The sequence below is a fragment of the Tenrec ecaudatus genome, chromosome 9, assembly GCF_050624435.1.
Source record: "Tenrec ecaudatus isolate mTenEca1 chromosome 9, mTenEca1.hap1, whole genome shotgun sequence".
Lineage (NCBI taxonomy): Eukaryota > Metazoa > Chordata > Mammalia > Afrosoricida > Tenrecidae > Tenrec > Tenrec ecaudatus.
Genome location: NC_134538.1, coordinates 96942986 through 96964341, shown reverse-complemented (window position 1 = coordinate 96964341; position 21356 = coordinate 96942986). Strand labels below are relative to the sequence as shown.

Sequence of the window (21356 nt, the reverse complement as noted above, 5' to 3'; positions counted from 1 at the left end):
ATATAGAGATAAATTAATAAATGTCTATATAAAATGCTTGGGTTTTTTGTATTTTCCCCCACAGTCCTCTGACACTAGCTATGGTATAACCCAACAATGCTAGTCCCATCACCTGGCCCAAATGGCTGTAGAAACCAAGTCCGTCCCCAGCCTGCTGGGCTCGTGGCCGGCTGGGTTGGATGCACTGCCCGACTGGTCTTCACATCTCCTTTGCTGTCCTCCCCCGTGGGGATCACCACCACGGGGATAAGTGTGCATTGCTCCAGGGTCCCATAAGAAGACATGACTTCCGTGTACCCTTCTTCACAGCGGCATGACCTCGTCTGCAGGCGAACATGGAGGTTTATAGGACACACGATCTTTGGAAGCATGACAATAGAGCTGACGGGAAGGCAAGTCTTTAGGGAAGAATTGTTTGGGAATCGACTACTTGCAATTTTTGGCTTGATATTAAAAAGAGCAACATTTTAGTCCTATATCTTTACTTATTTTAACAATAAAAGCAAGTGCACTTGGAATCGTCCATACTGATAGCAGAAGACATCTAACAAAAGAAAAGTTAGGTCTCAAGACAAGTTAGTTTTAGAACGGACTGCAAGAGACTGGGTTCGCCCTCCTACTGACTCCGCACGTACCTCACTGCAGTACGAGTGGGGCTCACTACACGGGGGATGACATGACCTGTCCGCATCAGGCTGGTGCAGCATCAAGCAGCCCCCTGCAAAACAGAAACTCTTATTTTGATAAACGACTACTCTTGCTATGATAAAAAGTTTATTGTTGTTATAACATTACACTTCGGATCCTGAAGCACTTTGAAGGTCCCACTACTATTTCTGACGGATAGCCATGAACTATTTGGTTAACCTTGACCACTTTATTTGGGAAGTTGAGGCTCCTCTCCCCAAGAGAGAGACAGCACAACGCCTGACACCTAATAGGTGCTCAATAAACATGTGCTGAGAGGAAACTGCTGTATAGTTTGATTTCAGAAACATTAATTGCATACACAGTAATTTCTAGCTGTTATCCTGGAGACCAAACTCTTCCATTAAAAAATAAATGTGTTTTTAAATCTAATTTAATTTTAAAGCTAACATTCTTTATGAGATATTGAAAACAATAGTACTCATATTCCTTTGAAAGATAACTCATTTGTTATATGCCCACTACATAAATGTATTATTTATAATGTATATCAGTTTAAGAAAAAAAATCACTATGTGGACTCAGCATGTTTGTTTGGCTACAGCAAAGAAAACAAACCTCAGTTACTAAGTAGAGTCTTTCTACTATTGTTTTGCATATCATGAGATCAATTAACTTTCTTCTTCATTTCCAAGTATAGTAGTAACTATACGTAAGCTGTTGTCCATAGGGATTTAAGGTAACACAACAGTGGTAATGTGGAAGGGACAAATAATTTCAAATGATATGTGTTCTGTTTAACAAAAGTTTAGCATCATTTCCCATTTATTTATGGAACTGATAATCTTCTGAAATTCAATCAAGGCTGACGCACGCTAAATTTTTGCCTTATCTTTTAATACTTACAAATACTCAGAACAATTATAGCAAAACAAGTAGTCATTGTAAGATTATTACAGGTAAGTGTTCATTCTGAATTTATTATCATCATGAAGAAAAAGGAAACAGGTTTTTGATTTCTTATAAGGACAGCTAGTCATTGAAGCCAAGCAATTGATTAAGAGGATAATATATAAGTTTTTCTGGTTTTTTCTTTTTGGAAAAATCCCATTTCTCCTAAAATATAGAAACACTGTGTCTAGAGTTTTTTCATAACATTTCCATATTGACTTTTGGGTATCAAATAACATTAGGAAAAAGAAATGTAATAGGTATTCTAAAAAATATTGAAAACATGATTTTCACAGGTATATTTGTTTTTTAAAACCAGCCTTTGATCTAGGAATTAGTCTCAATAGCAGCGGGGGGGAGGGTGTCTCTTTTAAAAAACAGGATTATTAAAAAGAAGAATATAATTTGAATTTATAACTGGAAGAAAGAAAACCTAACTACTTGGATCCTCTGGAAAAGCTTAAACGTTCTCTGAGAAAGGTTACGTGTCGACCTTCAGTTTTAAGCTCTTAGCTGAGTGCTTCAAGCCCATGCTTGCCAGTCCAGGGCTCTGCTTAGTTTTCCAAGCACGGTGTGTTTCAGTTCCGGATGCATCCACTGGGAGGCACTGCTATCCCAGGAACCTTGGCTCACAGGGCTTTCTCAGGGAAACCCTCTCAGGTCCAGGGGAATACAACCTGACAACCGACTCCAGCTTTCATAGGGAAAAATAATTAGTTTGAATAAAACCAGGTACTTTAAAATTCAATATAAAAAGCCCATTGATCCATCTCTCTGTTATCTTAGGAAAGCTAAATCTGTAATGAACAGGATTCACTGATGTTCAAATGCACGACTCCCTTTCCCTCAGAAGGAGGAGGGTAGGAATGGAAGTCAGCAGGCAGGTCGCCTACTTTTGATCGCCAATGTTCATGCCATTACTCTGCTGTGGAGATTTCTAGGGCTTAGATCTTTTAAAAAGTCCTTAATGAAAATGGTGCTACTTCTTCGCCACCCATTTGCCAGCTTGCGGTGTTTTGATGGCTTCCATGATGCTGTGATGCTGGCAGCTGGGCCACATCCGTTTCAGTGCCAGGGCTATCCCAAGTGCAGAGGTTTCGGCAGTTTCTTGACTTAGACTCCATTGCTGAAGGAGGACAGCCTGCTTCAGGAAGCAGAGGACCCCAAAGGGAAACCCTTGGTAAAACGACTTGGTAAATGTTCAACTTCAACATGCTGGTGATTAGGAGGAGGATGGAAGAGCTAGCAATGGTTTATTAATTTTGTACAAAAGGTCACCATGAGTCTGTGCCACAAGCAGCTATCCATTCGTCTGTCCATCCGTCCGCCCGCCCATCCATCCATCCACCCATCCATCCATCCATCCACCCATCCATCCATCCATCCACCCATCCATCCATCCGTCCATCCGTCCATCCGTCCATCCGTCCATCCGTCCATCCGTCCATCCGTCCACCCGTCCGTCCGTCCATCCACCCACCCACCCACCCACCCACCCACTCACTCGTCCATCTGTTCATCCGTCCGTCCGTCCATCCATTCATCCGCCCACCCATCCATCTATCCACCCACCCACCCATCTACCCATCCATGTACCAACTTTCTGAGTTTGTCTGGAGCTGAAGCAGTGTTTGTTTTCCCTACAAAACGTGAAGGATAGTTCACTACATACTTGGAACTAGTCTCTTCTCTTTTCGAGAGTTTTTTGGGTTCTGTTGCATTTACTGGCCTCAGAAAAGAAAACTCTGCAGGTTAAAATAGGTCTCTACATTATATTTGGGTCCCCTGACAATCAAAAGGAGTTCTTCCTGAGGCATCCTTTCTGATGCCTAGTATTTGTTTGGAACCATTGCCGTTGAGCTGCTCAGATGACCTGGGCTTGAGATTTACCCTTAGCTCTTACCTGCTTCATACACGCTCACTTACTAAACTGAAATTTTAATTAATACAAAACCTCTCAGGGATCCTCAAATTATGGACCACGGGCCACATGCGGCCCACCAAGGACATTTATCCAGCCCACCGGGTGTTTTTGCCCCGTTTGTTTTTTACTTCAAAATAAGATATGTGCAGTGTGCATAGGAATTCATTCACAGTTTTTTTTTTAATTTTAAACTATAGTCTGGCCCTCCAACGGATCTGAGGGACAGTGAACTGGCACCCTGTTTAAGTTTGAGGACCCCTGCTTCTGAACCCAAGCATAGTGTGTGGGTCTGTACAGACATTCTCCCTCCGGTATGACTAGGTTTACACTGGAATTGCCTTCAGGGCAGAGGAGCAGAAACAGCCAACAAAACATTTTTCTTACAAGTATCGAGTTTCTCATTCGGAAAATTTCTAGGAAATACCATCAGAAATTCTTTACTTGACACTTGTTTATTGGAATTGCTATTTTAATTAAATGAGTACTAGTATCAGTACATAAAATGACTGAATGAAAGCGAATTTAAAACATATAATTAAAAAGAATTTCTCATCAATTACAGCGAGGGACTCCTGAGCCTCGGTCTTGTGCTGAGTACTGAAAGAATATTTTTCTGGTCTCTTCATAATTTTCTTTAATGTGTACGTGATAGAAGGATTTTGAAGAACAAAGGGGAATCAAAGGCTTACCTGTTACATTTATACCATCAGACCTTTGACACCAGACTGTTCTAGAAGAGCCCTTCCAATTACTGGCCATCCATTTATACTCATAACATCGGCCATCTGTGGGGACACAATAAACATTAACAGAAGCATTCCTATGCTCGGAAAGGCAATCATGAAGATAGAATTTTAATCATTTCTGGTGATTCCATGTCAATTTATTACCTTCAAGTTGACATAAAAATATCATCAAATAGCTGACGTGTACCTAAGCGCTGACTGATTTTCCATACTATCTGGCTTACTGCCGTATGAACTGGCACGAAGCTGCCCTGTTCGTTTAATGTTTTGTTTCTTTTTAAATGATAAGGAGCCCCGGTGACGGGGTCTGCAGTTCAAACCTGCCAGCCAGTCCTTGAGCGAAAGATGAGGACCTCTGCTCCGTAAAGGTTTCCAGCCTCAGAAGCCCTAGGGCGGGTGGCTGGTGGCTTTAACGTCCAGCAAAATATCAAACGTAAAACAAGGGCAGAGAACGGTAAGAATTCAAAGATGCCATTTGAACATTAGCATTTCGACACATCCATTTTACGTCAAATGTAGGGTACATTTGTTAAGGACCAGTACTTACGTTTTATATTCTGAGAACATGTGAAAACTTCTCATTTGGCTACGTATTTTGGATTTTCTTGACTTCTGTTATTTGTTCATATAATTGCCACCAAACCAAACTCACTGCCATGGAGTCCCTGCTGACGCAGAGTAACCCCGGCACGGTCCTGAGACTGCCACTGTTTACGGGAGGAGCACGTCTGGTGCTGCCCCTGCGGACCTGCTGGTGGCATCAAATCGCTGAGCATGAGGATCGCAGCCCCGGGCAGAATCCCTAACACCATCAGGCCTCCCCATGCAGAGAATGTTCAATTCAAGCATCATCACTCAGGATTATTCATTACATGTGTTCCCCAAATGCGCTCCCCTCCTTTCAAGCCTTCTTCAGCGCATACAACTGGAAAGCATTTGAAAAAGATTTCACATCTGATTATGAAGGGTGACAAAATTCTCTCCCCCCAAGTTTTCAGAATACAGCATCAGATGCTTAATTCAATTCTCTCTCCTGAACACATTTATTTAAATTCTACGCTTTATGAATTTGCTCATCCACGCAAAGCAAACGTCTGTAACTCTCGTGATTGAAGCGCTCACCATCACATGGCTTTGTTTCTAACATCTGCTCAGGACATAAATGTTGGTTCTCGAGTTCTTGTATAATCACTGCTCTTGATCGGGCCTGGATTCCACCAAAGCCAATGTCCTCCCCATTCACACAGGTCAGCTGACACAGGCTCCACGAGGACCACTCCGTCAGGTAACAGTCTCCTGAAAGCACACGGTCATGGTCATATTTCTTCTTTTTTGTTTTACAAAAAGTTTATTCATTCTGCAAATCTTTAAATGCCTATTATTTTCTAGAATTAAAAACCATAGAACGTAACTATTCCATGGACAAAAATAGATTTCCAGTGCAATCAATAGATACATATCTGCTTTAATCTATAAAAAGCATTAGAACATAGTACAGGAGAATTAAAAATAGACATGTTTTGGTGAGGAAAGCTGTTATACACAGAAGAGAAAATCTTGAAACCGGAGGGTAAAAATGGAAAATTAATTTTATAAACTCTTCAAACTGTTGTATCATGAAAGGAAGACACCATAAACAAATGAAGAGAGGCTGGGAGAGAGGAGGGTGAGTGGGTTGGAAAGGGGCAACTGATTAAAAGGATCCACATGTGACCTCCTCCCTGGGAGATGGACAGCAGAGAAGGGGGGGAAGGGAGACTCCAGATAGGGCAAGATATGACAAAATAACAATCTGTGGATTATGAAGGGCTCATGAGGGAGGGGGGAACGGGGAGGGAGGGGGCAAAAAAAGGACCTGATGCAGACGGCTCAAGTGGAGAGCAAATGCTTAGAGAGTGATTAGGGCAAAGAATGTACGGATGTGCTTTATACAATTGATGTATGTATATGTATGGATTGTGATAAGAGTTGTATGAGCCCCTAATAAAATGTTTAAAAAAAAGAAAATGCTTGGAAAAACAAAAAAAAGAAAAAAAACTGAAGCCCGGTGTCTGACACTGAAGTCAGTGTCAGAGTTTTAAATAAAATCTAGTTCTCTGGCCTTAAAAAAACAAATGAAAAGATGTGCTAAAATACATATTTAATGTACATAAAGGCAAAATTATGAAATAGATAAAGGGTTTCTATAAACAAATATGAAAAACTTCAGTAGCAAAAGATATAAAAGGAAAGTTCCCCCAAAGAAGGCCATGGAAAATATACACGCTCTGGTTATTAAGAAAAAGGAAACACAAATTAAAACACTCATAAGATACTCATTTATTTTTAAATCCCTCTTTTACAGGATATTGAGGGTTCCCCCAGAATTTTGTTGTGACAGATAATTCAAGTGAACTTTCCTGTCGGGGGTTTTCAAGCGTCCATGGACAATTTTTATTATCTTTTAATTCCAAGTTCCCGAGGACCTCTTTTAAAACAAACTTTTCATTGTGAATTGGACAAGGATTAAAGGGGGAGACCATGCATTTCCCATTCAATAATTCTTGGTGCTTCTGGCTCCACACAGAGATATGGACATGGTGCCACAGGGGCTGACTCCACACCTCAAGGGGCCACGGCGGCGCTCTCAGGGATGGCCTGTCTGCAGCCAGCCAGCATGCCTCGTCTGTTTCGTGCTTTTGAGTTTAGTAGCACCTTTCTCCCCATGCTGCCCAGGACCTTTGAGGTGACTCCTTTCAGAGCAGGGGTTGGTGGTACCCACACACTACCCAGTTCTCTTGGTCTCGGGCCCTGGAGACTGCTGTTCCCACGGTCCACGAGTCCACAGGGCTGTGTTCTTGTTTCCAGGTTTCCTCACTCCTTTCCCTCCACAGGGGGGATGCATCATAGGTGGACCATCACACGTTTTAAGACCCGGGTTCTACTAAGCAGAGCAGGATGTGGACTTTGTGGGATACGCTATGCCAATTGCCCTCCGTGTGCCCTGAGATGACACTCCTGAGCCTCCAGAGCCAGTAACGCATTCCCTCAAGGTGCTTGGCTCTAAGACGTGTTCATACTGCGGACCCCTGTGAGCTTCACCAGTACAATGGATGGAAGTTGTCGCAGAGGCACGTGCTTATGCACACGTAATCTCTGCCAAACATCAATGTATCTATGGCTAAATTTCCATTCTCTCTCCCACACCCGTTCAGCCAGCGTGTCTGTCCGTGTGTCCACTCACAGATAGGAATTACTGTAGACTGCACATGTAACAGTATTCACCTCCGGTGCCTCTAATTTTCACTGCTCCCAGTGGCTCTTGCCTACATCATATTTTACCAAAATATTTATTTCATTATTATTGTTGTGTTTTTAAGGGTTTAGGGAGAGGGTAGGATGCGGGGGGAGGGGATAAAGAGGAACTGAAATTCTAGGAGTTCAAGAAAAAAGAAAATGGATTGTAAGTGATGATGGTCCCAACTGTACAACTACACCTGACCTAGTGGAACTATTGATTGTAATAATATCTCTACGAGCTCCCAATAAAATATTTTTAAAATCTTTCTTATTTCATATTGTATTCCTCTTTACCAAGTTCTTGAAGTCTACCTGTGTGAGTTCAATAACTATATTCCTCCCTCGATTTACTTTGTAATTGTCTTCCTTAAAAAGTTACATCTCTGGTTATCTATTTTCAGTATTATAAACTTTCTGAATTTTGGATACTTCTGGAGCTGAACTGAATTCTGGGTGCTGTTGTGATGGAACATCTTAGGTTGCTGTCTGCCGTTGATAGTTCTCTGCCCAAAGACCTCGCTTTAGTATATCAAGTAAGGCTGGTCTGGGTTTTACAAATTTCTTTAATTCCATTTAGCTGTAAATGCCCTAATTTCACCAAATTATTTGTGGGACAATATTTCTGGATATATACCATACATACTCGAGTATAAGCCGACCTGGATATCAGCCAAAGCACCTAATTTTACACAAAAACTGCATTAAAAATGTGCTGAATGCAGAATGCCTAGTGGGGCTTAATCAAGGGTAATGTAGCAGCGAGGAATTACTAAACATAAATGAAGGCCAAACATGATAGTGGGACAAGAGGAAAGTAAAAGGAAATAGAGGAAAGAACCAGGAGGCAAAGGACCTTTATAGATATCTAAATAAAGACATGTGTGTATTTATATAAAACAAGAGGGGAATAGAATTATGTACTCATATCTGTATGTTAAGAATTAAGGTTGCAGATGGACATTGGGCCTCGACTCAAGTACTCCCTCAACACAGGAACACTTTGTTCTAACAATCTGGCATTCTGTGATGCTCATCTACCCAACACAATTGCTAAAGACAAAATGAGAGCATAAGTAAATGTGGTGAAGAAAGCTGATATTTCCTGGCTATTGAAAGATATAGCATCTGGGGTCTTAAAGACTTGAAGATAAACAAGTGACCACCTAACTGAGAAGCAACAAAGCCCTCATGGAAAAAGTACACCAGCCTGTATGATCAAGAGTTGTTGATGGGATCAGGTACGAGGTATCTAAGCCTCAGAACAAAATCATACCCAACAGGAATGGGGGGGGGCATTGAGTGGAGACCCAATGCCCACCTGTAGATAATTGGACATCCCCCTACAGAGGGGTCACAGGGAAAAAATGAGCCAGTCAGGGTGCAGTATAGCACCAATGAAACACATAACGTTCCTCTAGTTCTTTGATGCCTTCTTCCCCCCACTGTCATGACCTCTATTCAACCTTATAAATCAGATTAGACCAGAGCATGCACACTGATAAAGACAAGTGCCTGCAACACAGGGAATCCAGGATAGATTAACCCCTCAGGGCCAACAATGAGAGTAGAGATACCAGGAGGATTAGAGGAGGGTGAGGGGAGAAAAGAGGAATCAATCATAAGGATCAGCCAATCACCACATCTCAGGGTGACAAACAACAGAAAAGTGGGTGAGGGGCAATGGAGGACGATGTAAGATATGAAAATAATAATCTATAACTGATCAAGGATTCATGAGGGAGGGGTGGGGAGGGAAGGGGAAGAAATGGGGGGCTGATATCTGGGGCTCAGGTGGGAAGAGAATGCTTTAAAATGATGATAGCAGCATATGTGCAAATGTGCTTGACACACTGGAGGAATGTGTGGATTGTGATAAGAGATGTAAGAGCTCCCAATCAAAGTATTTAATTTTAAAAATGTGCGGGGAAACTCGGCTTATACATGAGGATATATGGTAATTATTGGATTGCAATCCCTTTTTCAGACCTTTAGATATGTTATCTCATTGACTCTGCATGATTTCTGCTGAGATATCAGGGCTGAGTCTGACGGATTCTCCTTTGTGGGTAACTCCTCATTTTCCCCAAGCTGCTCTAAGGATTCCTTCCTTGTCTTTGGTTTGGGAATGTTTGATTTTGTTATCTCTTGGTGATTTTTCAGGAGTCTATCTTGTTTGGGGCTTATTCAACTTCTTGTATGCATATCTTATCTTTGATGATAATTGTCTTACAATAAGTCTTTGACAATATTCTTTAAAAAAAATAACATCCTGCTCAGAAATTATGCTCATGTTGTTATTCCTCATGAGTGTTTTTTTCTTCTATTTTTCCTTTTAGCTGATTTGATTGAGATGTTTGTCTTCAAGCTCACAATTTTATGAATTTCATTGATTCAATTACACCTCTTTGCCATGCCAATGCTTTATCTATTTCTAGAATCTTAGTACTAATCTTCTCTATTTGCTGTGTTTCATGGTTTCTCAGTTTTCATATATTTGATCATCTTGTTTTTATAGCGTTTTCTTGAAACTTTGTAAAGATTTTCTTCTATGTTTTCTTTCATTTCATGTACATCTCTCTTGATATCTCACCTCATCTGCTGAAAGTACCTCCGTGTCATCCTTTTGACTTCCTTAGCAGGTAGTTCCAATGTCACTTCTCCCTCCAAAGAGGCTTCGAGCTCTGTGTTGTGGGCACTTGTTTGAGTCACTCTGTCTTGCTGCTTTGTGAGAACTGAAATGATCTTTTATCTTGGAGACATGGCTGCATGCTGTACTTGTATTTCATTGACTGTGGATGTGTTCTTAGGCACTCACTATCTGCATAATAGAGAATATGAGTGTGTGTGTATATGCACTTCTCTTTGCTGATGATGAAGCACAGCCGTGGGCAGGTTCACTTGATTTGGCTGCTGTCTATTGATCAGGTGGAACAAGAGTGGATATTAGGCCTTGCCCAAGAGGTGAGGCTGTCTGAATGTAGGTGTGGCTGGGCTGTGTAGGCATAGTTGCTGTCTCCTGGAGTGTGGGACAAAGAAAACAATCACACAAACAAGAAAAACAAATGGCATTTAAAAAAAAGAATGAAGAATAAAAACAAGTGGGAGAAAGCAGGCAAACGGTAGCAAGAAAGTATAATTTAATAACCAAAAAGAGAAAGACATGGGAATGGAAACAAGAAAGGAGGAAAGAAAATAAACAAAACTAGGGAGGGCAAAGAGAAACGAGAATAGTAAAGAAACAAAAACAAAGTGGGAAACAAGAAACAGACGAAAGAAAACATAATCAGAGAAAGGAGGGATAAAAGCAAGGGTGATGAAAAAAGAGAGAAAAGAAAACGAGCATCCGGGCACCCAGTATGTGCTGGCATCTCTGCCACCAAGGAATTCACAGGGTAGAGGGGGAGGGGAAGGCGTGGAAAACTTGGTCCTAGGTGGAGAGTGTGTCAGTTTAGATGGATCTAGAAGCAGTTTGTACTGGCTGAGGTTAGGATGCTTGTTCCTGGAAAGGAATCTTTAGGGCGCAGTGGGGAGGTATCTGGTCATGGAAGGGATTTTTGCCCATCTAGGGGTGGCCGGGGACTTGGCACTGCATGGTCTGTTTGGATGAGGCACTGTTCATAGGCTTTCCAATGAGGGTGTGGTCCATGAGGGTCTGACCCACCAGGGCGCAGCCCCGACTCAGGTAGAGTAGAAGCTTCATTGGAATTGGGGTGGTGGGTGTCACAGGTCACTGCGTGGGTTCGAGTGGGGGCTGGCACCCTGGCAGTCACCATGCTGGGGTAGGGAACACAGGAGGATTCCCCTTTCTCACTGCCAGCTGCAGAGGTGCCAGGCTGCTGTCTCAAAGGAATGCGGCCATGGCGGCTCCACTCAGGCCAGCCAACAGGACCACCTGTCTGTCTCCTCTTTCAGCACCTTTGCTCCGCTTCTCCTCCTGCTCAGAATTTAATCGATTTCGATAGCCTTTCCTCTGAAGCACAGGGCTCCGGGCTCTCACTCCGTTTCATTTACTCTCCCCTGAGTTTGTTGCAGAGGGTCTACGCAGCGTGCCCACCTAGTTTCCCATCCTGGCAGAAGTCCCTGTAGCATACACTCTTACCTACAGAGAACACACAGACAACCAGATAATCATTTCAGTTCTATCCCGACAGGGGCACAGACACAATGTTTTTAGTGAATGTGTAAAAGGGTGTATCGACTCGTATACGATCTTCTTAGTATTTTCATTTTCTGATCGATGTTAGTGCTGAATGACATCACGTGTAAATGCTCTCCTGAAGGGAACTTGTTGATGTTATCCGCCTGTGCCTAAGAGACAACCAATAATGGATTCAAATCGCCTTCGCCTTGCTATCATTGTGAAGGGGATTATGAAGCACATGGTACTATTCGAATGAATACACAGAACTTACAGTAATTCATAACGTAATAAAGGGCTTCAAACCCGAGGCCGTGAAAGAACACTGGCCCTGATGCTTTGTTCCTGGTTCTTCTCTGAGAGCGGGGCCGGGCCAGCTGACGGCGCAGCTGTCACCGCAGCAGGATCCTCTCCACACCCCCCCTCAGAATCATCAATCACCGCTCATCTTTCATTCATTATTTATTGAGATATAGTGTACATGCAAAACATTCACTTGTCAGAACTACAGAGCCAGCTCAATTTTTAAAACGCAATTATATGCACATGGAACCAAGAGCCCAGATAAGAAAGAGACCATTTCCCAAACCCCAGACACCTCCTTCATGCTGGATGGAATCATAACCACTGCTACGGACTGCGGTCATGTCCAGCATGCGGGCAGCGGGAAATGCTTCCTACTTAGAATACTGCTGCCGTGAACATTTGAGTGAAAGGTTTTAGCGAGCATGTCTCCGCATGTCCACTGGGTGTTTAACTAGGAGCCTGACTGCTGGGCTGTAATGTCTCCTGATCAGCTTCAACAAATCTGAGGTCAGGACAGACTGATTGAATGCTACCTTTCTCATCGCCCATTGATTTTACAGGCTTGACTGCTATTTCACCTGTCAGAAATGCCACTCTATTGGGCATAGTATATCTTTTAGAAAAGTGAGACTGAGAGGAAAAAAAGAAGGTCATTGCAGCTCTCTTTAGACCTGAAAGATAATGTTGGGTCTAGAATATTTTCAAAATGACCACATTTCACAATACTGTGGTAGTTATATAATTGTTTGTCAATTTGGGACTTTAGAGTGAAGGGGTGGAGTCTACTCTGTCATACTCAGGTCATAGCCACCGAGGCTTCTGTGTGAGCATGGCCTTCCCCTAAAGATTCTGGGAACTCTGGTATTTTCCTTCTTGGATGCGGGAGACACCTCTCTCTCAGCTGACTCCCTTGGAGAGGCTCTACTGACAAGACACAAGGTTGCCTCCCTGCAAGGCATCCCTGAGGACCTGCCCCGATGCAGCCAGAACTGTGGACCTGGAGAAGCCATGTAGAGACCCTGCGAGCACTGAGATGCTTACAACACCACTGGATCCAAAGACTTTCTACCCACTGGCCTGGGATCATCCTGCATTCGGCATCACTGCATGTGTTTCAGGAGTCTGAAGAGGACTTTATGGATTGATATCGGACATATTGGCTAATATCGGACTTATGGGCTTGGACTGGACTGGGTTGGGATGCTTTCTTAATGTACAATTACCTTTTATATGAAACTCTCTCTTATCCACATGAGTTTCTATGGATTTGTTTCTCTAGTTTCCCTGGACTAACACACATACTAGAAGGATACAAAGGAGCCCTGGTAGTGCAGTGGTTATGCACTTGCCTGTCAGCCAAGAGATCGGTTGTTTGAATCCACCTAGACTTCCCCAGAGACTGATCTGACAGGCAGCTCCCTTGAGATTACAGCCTAGAAAACCCTATGGGGTGCTTCTATTCTCTTATGGGGCTGCTAGAACAACAACAACAACAACAACAGGATGAGTCACTAGCAATGAAGAACAGCAGCACCATTATATAGATGGAGTAATATAGAGTGCACGATATTGGTTAAAGGATTGGCTGATAGATCAATGAAAGAGAGTAGATTCCTCAGAAATAGGCTCACACAAAGGCAGTTCACTGAAAGAAGGATCGCCTTTGAACAAATGGTGCTGGAGCAATTGGATAGTCACAGACATGAAGCAATGAAGCTCACCTAAACCTCCCACTTTATACACAAGTGAATTAGCAATGGATCACGGATATAAATAAAAATGTCAAAGCACAAAACTTTTAGGAAAACATACAGGGAACAAATATATGAGATCTACGACTTGGTGTAAAGTTTTCAGATACAATTAATAGAAGGATGATGCCTGAGACCCGTTTATCAGAGCATTCTCTCCATTCTCTCCATAGATCCTGTTAAGAATCAGAAACGTCCAGTTACAGCCAGGGAGGAAAAATGACAAACATCTGAAAAAATACTATCTTAATAGCGGGAATATTTGTTCTGACAAATAAATGGGTATATAGGGATAAAACATCTGTAAACTCAGCAGGTGGAAACAAACAGTACACTTTCAGATTAGAAAAGGGACCAAAGACATGAAGTAGCATTTCTCTGAAGAGACTACACAGACGACAAAAAATTACGACCACAAGGAGCTATCACTACCCCCTAAGCAGATAATAAAGGAGTGGCAAGCCAAATGTTGGTGCGGATGTGTTGTGTGGACGTCTGTGAGTATGCGGGCTCACTCCCTCCGCAGGTTGGAATCTTAAGTGGAACAGCCACTGTGCAAAGTCGTTTGGCAGTCAGAAATAAACCAACAAACAGAAACCAACAGAACTCTAAACATAGAATTCCTACACAACTGACTGATAATATTCCTGGGCAAGTATCCCAGAGACATGAAAACTTAGATCAACAGAACAAACCAAAACAATGCATGATTGTTAACCACCGCATTAGCTATCATAGCCCCAAACTGGAACCAACACAAATGTCCTTCCAAGAGTGAATCGACCGTGGTGCATTGGTACGAGGCAACACTACCCACTCCCTCCATTCCGACAGAGCAACACTGCGCTCGAGGGTTTCTAGGAGTAGACTTCCTCACAGAAACAGACCACTTGTATAGGCAGGGAGACTGGGGGGCTTGAACTGACTTTTTTTTAGTAGCAACCACCAGGAGTCCTTCTTGGAATCTGACTCTGCAATAAAAGGCACAGACTATTGATACAGCTTTGATCAAGCTCAAGAGCATTATGCGTAAGGAAAAAAAATCTCTTAAAAGTTCACATAAACTCGAAATGACAGTACTTTAGGAATATAATTGTTTATTAATATTTAAGTCACCATGGAAAGAAAATGAACGATTGCTCGTGGTTAGGAATGGCCCCACCAGTTGTCTGTGGGTTTGCTGCACTGTGGTGGCTTGCATGTTGCTGTGAGGCTCGGTGCCACGTCACTGGTATTTCAAATGCCGGCGGTGTTATTCAAAGGGACGAGGATTCAGCAGAGCTTCCAGACTAAAAGCAGATTATAAAGAAGTAGGCTGTCCACTTCAAAGGAATCGGTCACTGAAACACTCATGAGTATCAGCAGAACGCTGTCAGATACGGTGCCGGCAGGTGAGCCCATCAGGCCAAAGCGCACCCAACATCGGACTGAGGAAAGCACTTCAAAGTGGAGTGGACCATATTGCTGTGGATGGAGTAAAGCCTGTGGGACCTTCGTTTGCTGATGGGACATGATTTCAAAACGAGAAGAAACTGCTGCAAGTATCTACAAACAATTGGAGCTTGGAATGAACAAAGTATGTAGACAACTGGAAATTGTAAAAAATGAGATAACATGCATAAACATGGATATCCTAGGTATTACTGAGATGCAATTGGCATTAGCCATTTTGAATTAGACAGTCATATGGTTTACTATGCTAGGAATGGAACATCTGATAAAATAGCATCACATTCCTTGTCTAAAAGGACATAATATCACTCCATATATGAGGAAATCCTGTCAGCACAACTAATATGCAAATTGAGCACCACGAAAGGTAGTGAAGAAGAAATTGAAGAATTCCACAAACATCTTCAGTCTAAAATTTGTCAAACATAAAAATCAAGGTGCATGGGTAATTACTGGTGATTTGAATGCAAACATTGGAAACACAGTGGAAGGAACAGGAGTTGAAAAATATGACCTTGGTGATAGATATGAAGCTGGAGATTGAATGATAGAATTTTACAAGACCTATGATGTATTCATAGAAATATCTTTTTCAACAATATAAATGACAACTATACAAGTGAACTTTTCCAGAAGGAATGCACAAAAATCAAACTGACCACATCTGTGGGAAGAGACGATGGAGATGTTCAGTCTCAGCAGCGAAACCTGTGGAGCACATCCTTGTTTTGCTCAGTTATAAGCTCTGGATGATGCTAAAGAAAATCAAAACAAGCCCATGAGAGCCAAAATAAGACTTTGAGTCCACCCCACTTGAATTTCCAGAAGATCTCATGAACAGAGCGGAAGCATTGGAAATACTGACCGAAGACCTGATTTTCTGTGGAATGACATCCAGCACACCATACAGGGAAAAAGGAAAAGGTTATTAAAAAGAGAAGAAAGAAGAGCAAAGTGGAGGTCAGCAGAGATGCCGAGACTCGCTCCTCTCGGTGGAGTAGCTAAGGCAAATGGAAGAACAGGTGAGGTACACGAGCAGCATAAATTAAAAATTCAAAAATCCAAAAGGGCATCCAGGGAAGACAAAGTGACATATGATAATAGAATGTGAAAAAACCTAGAGGTAGAAAATCCAAAGTGAAGAGCAAGCTCAGCATACATTAAACTGCAAAATTGAAGGGGAAAAAAATCAAGCCTTGAGTTGCAATATTGAAAGATCTTATGACCAAAATGTTGAATGATGCAGGATCAACCAAAGAAGATGGACAGAACAGAGAGTCCTAGTACCACAAAGAGCGAGTCAACATCCACCCAGTTCTAGAGGTAGCAGATGAGCAAGGGCACTCAAGCCCAAGCTGCACGGAGGTATTGGCTGAGACAAGGCTGCAGGAATTGACGGACTACCAGTGGAAATGTTTCTACAAGCTGACAAGGCACCGGAAGCACTCACTTGACTGACTGACGGGAAAAGCTTCATATTTGTACTTCTTCCAAAGAAAGGTGACCCAATAAAAGGTGGGGAATATCCAACAATATCACTGATAACGCATGTCAGTAAATTTTTGCTAAAGATCCTCCAACCTGGGTGGCAGCAGTCCACTGCCAGAGTCCAGGCTGGATGCAGACATGGAAGCGGAACAAGGGATATCAGTGTGGAGGTCTGATGGATCGTGGCTGAAAGCAGGGAATACTAGGAAGATGGTTACTTGTATTTTATCGACTATGCCAAAGCATGTGTCTGTGTGGATCATAACAAACTACACAAAGCCTGGAGAAGAATGAGCATTTCAGGGCGCTTAACTGTGCTCCAGAGGAACTGTGACCCGGCTGCAGGGGCAGTTGGGCGAACAGATCAATTTAATTTAAAATCAAGACATTTGTGCATCAGGGTTGCATCTCCTCACCAGGCTTACTCAAGCTGTGTGCGGAGCAAACATCTAGAGGAGACGGACTTCATGAAGAAGGGTCAGAGAGAGGTTTATTAATAATCTGCTGGAAGCAGATGACACCACCTGCCTGCTAAAGTGAGGAGGACCTGACGTACTGGCCTATCAAGATCAAGAATTAAAGCTTTCAGTCTGGATAGAAAGTCAGTTTCAAGAAAATATAAAAAAGCCTCACAACCGTGCCAGTAAATAATTTCAAGGTAAGCAGAGAAAAGACTGAAGTTATTGCAGATTTCATCTTGCTTAGATACACAATCAATGCTCATGCAAGCAGCAGTGATGAGATCAAACACCGAACTGGGTGAATCTGCTGCACAGGAGCTCTTAAAAGCATTGAAAGCAAGGACGGTACTTTGAGGACTAAGTTGCAGCTGACTCAAGGCCTGGTATTTTCAATTGTGTCACATGCATGCGAAAATTGTTACTGTCGAAGAAAGATGGAAGAATCAATGATTCATTTGAATCATGGTGCTGGTGAAGAATACTGGAAGTACCACGGACTGCCAAAAGAACAAACAAATCTGTCTTGGATGACATATTTCCAGAATGCTCCTTAGAAGAGAAGCTGGCAAGGCAGCCTCTGCACGTTAGGAAATACCAGTCCCTGGTTTGTCAGGCTTGCTGAAGGCAAGGAGCAGCAACAAACAAGGACGGTCCTGGACAAGATGGACTGATACAGCGACTGCAACTTCGGATGGGCTTGATCGTAACAAACGTATGAAAACGGTGCAGAAGCAGGCAAAGTTTTGGTCTGTTGGAGACAGCATCACTGTGAGTCAGAAATGACGGATGGTGTCTAAAAAGAACAGGAAAGGTTACAGGGTGTGTGATAAGTTTGAATATAGATGAAGGATAAGGGGGTGGAAATGGCTATCTTGACTGTAGCTTTGGTATATTAAATCGTACATGTTATCAAATGGCATAGAAACGCTTTAAAAGTCAGAATAGGAAACAAGGTTTCTAAACAAATTTGTGGGTTAAGCATCACTGCCTACACGATTCCTAAATTTACTTAAAATACTATATTTTCCCTTTCCAGATAAGCTAATAAGGACGTCAGGTTTCAATTAAAATATTAGTAATCCTTCAAAATTTTCAACTGGGTCTCTCTTATTTTATAGGCACTTACCTACTTGATTACCTTTCCCAGTATGACCAATCTCTTGTAATGTTTTTTATATTCTTGACTACTATTTACTAGACCTGACATAATGAACCGCAGAGCTGATATGGCACCGGAGATAAAATGTAAATGTTGTTTATCCCAGTGTAGATACTTACCATTTACTATTTCCCTGTAAACAAAATCTTAACACAAGGCGGGGCAAATGGCAGAAACCCGAGGCACCTTTGTACAGCTATTCCCAATACGAAAGCACCAAAAGAGGAGGGGCTTTATTGCTGCTGTTACCTGGGCAAGGCTGCGTGCAGGTTTCCTCGAGAACCACATTTCTATTACCATCCATAATGGGTTCAATGTCACCACAGAATTCCTCATCCACTACTTTGCTGACATCGTCCACAGACCCATCACTCACGACACAAGAAATATTCCTCACTCTGGTACCTTCTCCACACTGGGCATCCTGGAAATCAGGAAGAAATAACTAATTAAGACAAGAAAAATAATTCATTAGTGAGCTCATCACTTATAGTCATCTCTGTGCCACTGCTTTTGATTTATGAATGCTTAGGACAGCAGTGGAGACTCCAGGGAAGAAGCCCCGTGGGGCCATTGCTCTAAAGCATACACTGAACAACTTGTTTGTTTTCTAGGCAAAGACTAGCAAATACATTCTCAGTAAAACAAATCAGGATCCCAATGATTTTTAAAAATACAGGGCAGGGAATGATTTTTTTCTTAATCAAAATTAATTAAACAGCTATGAAATGGCAAGACACTTAAAAAATTTTAGGAGAGATTCTGCCATCTACAAGCTCTGGAAAAATATTTCTGAAACTGCGTTATTGCAGATAAAGAATATCCATTCGAGCACAGCATCTCCTGATGGGATACCTGGACTTGGCATGGAGACCACGGGCCATACTGCCACCTATAACAGGGTTTCACAAGGCAAGGTTTGGATTGTTCCATCAGGGTGGGGCAAGGTCTTCCATCACCCTGGAAGGGTTGAGTCACTGTTCGTCTTCGGATCATTTTTCCTTTAAGAGATGTAAAGTAATGCACTGTTAATGATATATGAACACTGCCTACGCATATTGGGAAAAGACATCATAGGGAGAAGACATGAGATGACATGATGAACAAGGAAGACATGGTGGAAAGAAAGATACCCAATCCAACCTTTCTCAAGACAACTCTCCTGTGACTGACGGCAAAAAGGACGATTTATTTCATGCTCCTTGACAGCTGGCCTAATGAAAAGAAAGGCACAAACCTGTGAGGCCACATGTTTGAGAACATTCTGACCAAGGGGACCAGTCCGAAAGTTGACAGTTCACTGGGCATTCGACCACGCAGGATGTGTTCATCTGCCAGGCATTCTCCAGGCCAAGCTGCAAGGAGAGAGAGGTCTGTTGGTATCAACACGAGGACCAGGATACAATGTGGGGGGAAGGAGGTGGATGGAAAAGTGAGAGAGACAGAACAAGAACATGTGCTGAAACTGTAAAAAGTATAAAGTAGTTCAACTTAGGAGAGTAGAGACGTAGATTATACTTCAAATTGGATGCATTTCTATTAGTTAAAAATATGATTATCATCAATATAGATGCCTATAATTATATCTTTATGATATTTTTTCTACATGTGTGCATTCAACTGAAGAGTAAGAGAAAGGATTTAAAGGTATAATGATTTAATGTATTACATGCTAGAAAAATCTGTTTTAAACAAATCGCCCTTTACTGAAGGAACTGCATGCTCCCCTTTCAGACCTGACAGAGCTAAGTATTTGGTATGAAGCCTTTTACTGGATCACTTTATCAAATATCATAAAGCCACAGTCACAGGAAGTTGGAGATAGTAATCTTGAGGTATTATGATGAAAGCAATAATAACATTTAATATATATAATAGCATCATGGAGAGTATGAATCACGAAATGAAACTAATACACGTTTATTTATTCCAGCATAAAGTTAATTAGGATGTCTGTTTTCAGTTATTCTGAGTATCTACTTGTAAGATCTATTAAGTCTGTACGGCTTTTTTCTTAGAGTCATAATTTCTCTCTCTTTGATCTATCATCAGCTGAAACATATATCTTATAAATTGAAATCTATTCAGAAATCAAAAATCAGGAGGCGGGGGAGGCCAGTGACGAGTTAGGAGGTAAGAAAATGTCTGAAAACAGCAAAGATAAAGGTTCGATGGACGTGCTCAGTGGGTTCAAGCTGCTTTTCCTCGATGTCGGGTCCCGACACCGTCTTTCCTTTAGACCATTAGAGAGACAGCAAGCCGGAGCTACTGCTATTTCGAAAAACTAGAGTTGGATGCATTAATGGGTATGAAGTCAATCCTTTGAAAAAATAGTTTTCTCAGCGCTATTCTTAAATCCAACTGTGTCTATTAGATGCATCGAATGGAATATGAGCTGTTTGCTCCAGTGCCTGCTGAGAGGCACTGTTTCCCCTGCAGACAACATTCACTACAATATTATGGTTGGAAAGCCTAACTGTGATGGAAGGATTCAAATACTGCTATAGTTACACATAGGATAAATATGTCCAGGCTCCAATATAATTAAAATGATTGATTTTCTAAGTTTGTCTTCAAATTCTATTAAAAAAGTTAAAAATGCTAATTATACAATTTCCTTAGCTATTTAAAATAGTTTAAATCTGTTCCTGTATGATTTGGGTTTCAATTTCCAACAGCTGTTAAAGCAATTTATCTTGGATCTCATTTTTACCCAGGAGAGTACTTCTATATATATTTGCCAAAAAAAAATAGACATATTAAACAATTAGAATCACAAATTCTGGGCAGTATATTACCATGATAATCTTTGTTAGTAATAATTTTCTAATGGCCAGAGCAGTTCAGTAGTGTTAGCTTAAAAATAAAAGCAACTCAGGTGTGAACTATCTAGTTAAATAATTAGAAGAGGATAAAAGAAAGCATTACTAGATAAATAGTTCAACATTTTCAGCACATATAGAAGCTTGGCTTATGAAGAGAGACTCACGCAAGTGAAATTCGGATCTTGTGACAGAGGTAATGGATTAAAATGTTTCCATCTCAAGGTTTTG

At 41.8% G+C, this 21356-nt stretch overlaps 1 protein-coding gene across 1 annotated transcript in view; it reads right to left on the bottom strand.

Moving 5' to 3' along the window:
* Positions 1 to 3949: 3949 nt before the first annotated feature.
* The window catches only part of THSD7A (thrombospondin type 1 domain containing 7A), a 301694-nt gene continuing 284287 nt past the window's right edge, over positions 3950 to 21356 (bottom strand). Inside the window, exons 20-25 of the mRNA XM_075557342.1 lie at positions 19541 to 19658; positions 19159 to 19304; positions 18553 to 18727; positions 5392 to 5565; positions 4213 to 4308; positions 3950 to 4029 (exon numbers count right to left, since the gene is read on the bottom strand). Coding sequence (XP_075413457.1) covers positions 3950 to 4029; positions 4213 to 4308; positions 5392 to 5565; positions 18553 to 18727; positions 19159 to 19304; positions 19541 to 19658 — 789 coding nt within the window. The remainder of the gene's footprint in view (positions 4030 to 4212; positions 4309 to 5391; positions 5566 to 18552; positions 18728 to 19158; positions 19305 to 19540; positions 19659 to 21356) is intronic.